This window comes from Talpa europaea, assembly GCF_964194135.1.
Source record: "Talpa europaea genome assembly, chromosome: 11".
Taxonomy (NCBI): Eukaryota; Metazoa; Chordata; class Mammalia; order Eulipotyphla; family Talpidae; genus Talpa; species Talpa europaea.
Window position 1 is genome coordinate 75,186,605 of NC_140078.1, and position 4,320 is coordinate 75,190,924.

The window sequence follows — 4,320 nt, forward strand, 5'->3', positions numbered from 1 at the left end:
TTTTGCAACTAGTTTCTTTACAGAAGTATGAGAAAGTATTTACTATAAACTAGAAAAGCAGATTACCAAATGTCAGAGTCAAAATGTAAAGATTTTGCCAAAGACCAATCACATTATTTCACTGAGTTGTTCAATAAAAGATTATAGGCGATTTTTTTTAGGGGTGGAGAAAGCATAGCTTTCTTAACCATGTTTTCAGTGACAATGAGACACATTATCCTATAATAGATGGGGCACAACTCCTAGACTGCATTTAGATAAGAGACTGATTCTATTTTCTCTAATTTTGGCATATGGTTAGAGAGCACATTAATTTACTGTCCAAATTTTACCTTTGGCTCAACTTGGAAATATTTGATTGATCTTTGTGTGTATTACTGGCAATCTGAAAGTTAGAAATAGGAGGGGGGAACCTAGCAATCAAATTTAACAGAAAAAGCATGAGCCCTTACTAAAAAAAAAAAAGGATGGGGTAGGGACCCACGATGAGAAAGCAGCCACTGTTCTCTCATCGCCTGAAACTAGTTTGGCATGTGGTCCCCACTCCATCCCTGTTGTCACAGATGACATGGCTTCTTGTGACAGAGGCTTTGCAATGAGCATCCTTCAAGTTTTGAAGAAGCTTCACAATGTACTAATGGTGTTGGACAGGTAAGTAACCTCTCAGTCTCATCTGGGATCAATCCATGACTCCAAATTCGGGATATCACCACACTTGCTCTTCTCAAATCAAGAGTCAGAGGAGGGGACTTACTGGACACACTCGTTTGCCCGGCCCTTGTTCTGATACTCCACGATACAGCGGATCAGCTGGTCATTCTCCTCCAGGAGCTGTGAGATCAGACAAAGCATCAATGCCGAGCAACATCGCGATGGCTGGAAACACTTACTCCCTACCCACCTCCTCTCCCAGCCAGCCAGCCAGCCAGGCCTCACTGGTTTGCAGACTGAATTCCCTGTCACCCTGCGCGAGGCTTGCGGCTCAGCATCTACAGACACCACAAGTCTAGGCGGGTAGCCGCTCGCTCAGGAAGTTTCTTGCACTCTGGGGGAATCTCCGCTAAGGAACCCCTCTTTTCGGCCCGGGTTAGCGCTCACCCGCTGGATAGTCTCCTGATTAACTTCCGCCCTGCCTCTCATCCAGTTGGGTACGAAGGCCACCGACATCCTGCGTAGCCAGGTGGGAACCTGGACTCAGGCCCCGGGACCCCGCGCAGGTAGACCCGAGCCAACCTGCAGCTGCAGACGCACTACTGCCGCAGAGGGGTCCACGTTCGACGTTGATTGGGTCTTCCGGCCTAGAGGGCGGGGAACGGGGGGAACGTCATTTGCGATTGGGCGCGCAAGAGCGATGTTTCGCCTGGAACCCCGCCCGTAGAGCGCCGAGCTGATGCTCCACCCTTGGCATCTGCGCAGACTGGAGCGCTCACCTCCGGGGCGGGGCCTGCACCAGCTGGTCCGTTTCCAGGCTCAGAGCGCGCTCTATCTGCGGGAGGCTTTGTCCCGGGCCGCAGGGGAGTCAGGACTGGAGCCCAGGTTACTGGCTCTAAGTCCACTCCTCTCCCGCCATCATTCTGGTGTCTGCCTGGAGTATGAACCCAGGCCGCAGCTTCCTGCCGAACCAAATCCTGCAGGGTGGAGGAAAACGCTGATGTCAGCTTTACTCTGCCGAGGGAGAAACTCACATAAAATGCCCATTTTTCCTTTGGGCAATAATAATGCTTGCTAGGTTACAACTCAAAAAGGCACTATTATTTTCTGCATCTCACACGTGAGAAAACAGATTAAGTAACCTGCCCAGGATCCGAGTACAGATAGATCGTCTGGCTTTACAACCTTCACTCATAACTGCTACTCCATACTGTCATGCACCACAATGCAGACGTGGTTTGCTGCCAGGTACAGGGAGGAAGCTGGGCCTAGAGGCTTCCAGAAGCTGGATTACTGCTGGCAACTGCTGGAACCACTAAACGCTGAAGTGCATGTCTTCTTTCTTGTCCAGCCCATGCAGGGCAGCTGAGGCGACAAACCCGGCTTTCCCTGCAGCACAGAGTGCTTAGTCTGCACTTTATTTAGGAGGGATATCTTGGAAGCCTTTACTCCTTTTTTTTTTTTTTTAAATAGAGGCATGTTTTATTTATTTATTTATTTATTCATTTGTTTTTGTTTATACATGCACTGGGTACAGTCAGAAGCGCGGGAGGGTGAGAGAATTCACCAGAGCTAGAGCGGGGAGCAGAGCAGGCAGAAGGACCGAAGCACACTGCTGAGGGGAGCAGCGGGCGGCAGGAGAGGTCTGCGCGCCATGTGGGACCCTCCTCCGGTGGCTGGGGAGCAGCCGGGGATCGAACTGGTGCCGCAGAGGCTGCCGGCAGCTTCGCAACCCAGCGCTCAACCGCTGCGCCACCGGGGAGGCCCAGCCTTTACTCCTTAAAAGGGTCTTGGGGATAAAATTCTTCTACCTAGAGCTTTGTGACCCTGATCCAGAATAGGTTCGTCTGCTTTGTTGGGCTTTTCCTCCGCAATCTTCTTATTGCAACTCTATGGGGAAGCAGTTTTCATCCCATTTCAGAGCGGTAAATCCACTGAGAGAAGGGGGGCAACATGCATGAGCTGTGCCCAGGGCTCAGGGCTTCCTGGTTCCCAAACCGATTCTGTTTACTCCATGCTATAATAGAGGATACGCCCCTGAAGTTTCTGCAGAAAACACAGTGGGCAGAGGAGAACCATCAGAGGAGGGAGCAGTCCTTGCTTAGTCTTTAATGGACCTTATTAGCCTTATTCCTACTTAGATAAACGAGGCATGATAATAACATAAAATGGCACTAAGGTGGGGCACATGGAGAGGACCAATGTGGTCCAACATACAGATTAAGCCCTCTAGGGGAACAGGTATTTTACTATAGTAGTAGAGAGTAAGTAGGTGACAGGACTCTAGGGTCTGGACCCTTTCATTGCAGCTATAGAGCCAATGGTAGAAGAATGATGAAGTAAGAGTTGCCTTTTAGTTTTTTTTTTTAAAGATCTATTTATTTATGCATACAAGAACTGGGGTACAGGCCAGAGGTGTGGGGTGTGAGAGGATACACCAGAGAGAGTGGGGAACAGAACAGGCAGACTGACTGAAATACACTGCTGAGGGGAGCAGCAGGTGAGACAGGAGAGATCTGCTGCACCATGTGGGTTGCTCCCTGGCTGCAGATCGAACTCATGCTCCAGTGGCTGCAGATAGCTTCATAGGTTGTGTCTTAACCCCTTGCGCCACCAGGGAGGCCCCACCTTTTAGAGTTTTTCTGGGCTATAAGATGATGAAAAGCGGGTAGAGCAGCCAGAGGAGAAATAACAAGAACACTGAGAAGGGTGCTGCAGGTGTGTAGGCAAGAGATGGTGGGATCAGTGAAAAATGTGTGCAGTGGAAGACAGTAGGGGTGGACTTGTCAATGGAGAAGTTAGGGAGAAAGAAGATTTAGGGATGACATCTTGGGTTCTGGCTTGGGCAACTGAGAGACCAGTGATGCCATTTATGGAGATAGGACATGATGGAGGAAAAATTGCACTGGAAGTGGAAGTGATAATTTTAACTGTGGACATATACAGTTTGAGGTAATATCAAGTGAAGCTTTCAAAGATTGTGGCTAGCAAGGCTATACCAGAAAGCAGGACTTCAAAATAACATGCTTTTGTTCAACATCAGTCCAGATTTTCGTTTTTTTCTCTCACAGCGGCATTATAACTAAACTGCATGGAACCAAGTCAAACCCAATGGATCTTTATCTGAAGACCTGTTGTACACACCGTTCCCTCTGTGACATTCTTCTCCCCTAGTAGTCAAGTCAGCTTGTGTCATTTCTCAGAGAACCCTCCACGGATACCAGAAGCTTCTAAATATTCTCTCAAACCTTCCCCCTCTCTCGGGAGGGGAGGGATTGGGGTCAGAATGGGGGGGTTGCAATTGTATGGGGAATATAAAAATAAAATTTATTATTAAAAAAAAAACCTTCCCCCTCTTGGAAGAGCACATATCTCCGTTTGTATTTAAACACGCGTGGTTTAATTGTTTGGTGTGTGCTCTCACTTTGCCCTGCTCTCTAACACAGCTGCTAAGAGAGTTAAAACTCACTGTATCTTCAGTGCCCGGCACGGTGCCTGGCACACAGTGGGTGCTCAACGTTTGTTGAGTGACTAACTGTCGGACTGTTGCTCAATCTTCCTTCAACCAGTCCTCCTTTTGACAGCCTCGGTCCCCAGCCTGGGGCGGGTCCCTACAGGGTCGGACTTTGGCAGCACCTCCAGGCTGGCAGGAGGCCGTGCTCTTTGCTT

The 4,320-nt window shown here is 49.0% G+C and overlaps 1 protein-coding gene across 1 annotated transcript in view; it reads right to left on the reverse strand.

Moving 5' to 3' along the window:
* Nucleotides 1-1,167, reverse strand: part of SS18L2 (SS18 like 2) — a gene marked incomplete at both ends in the record, with an annotated part of 5,702 nt that extends 4,535 nt beyond the window's left edge. Inside the window, 2 exons of the mRNA XM_084246550.1 lie at nt 755-831; nt 1,099-1,167. Of these exons, the coding sequence (XP_084102676.1) occupies nt 755-831; nt 1,099-1,167 (146 nt within the window). The remainder of the gene's footprint in view (nt 1-754; nt 832-1,098) is intronic.
* Nucleotides 1,168-4,320: the final 3,153 nt, after the last annotated feature.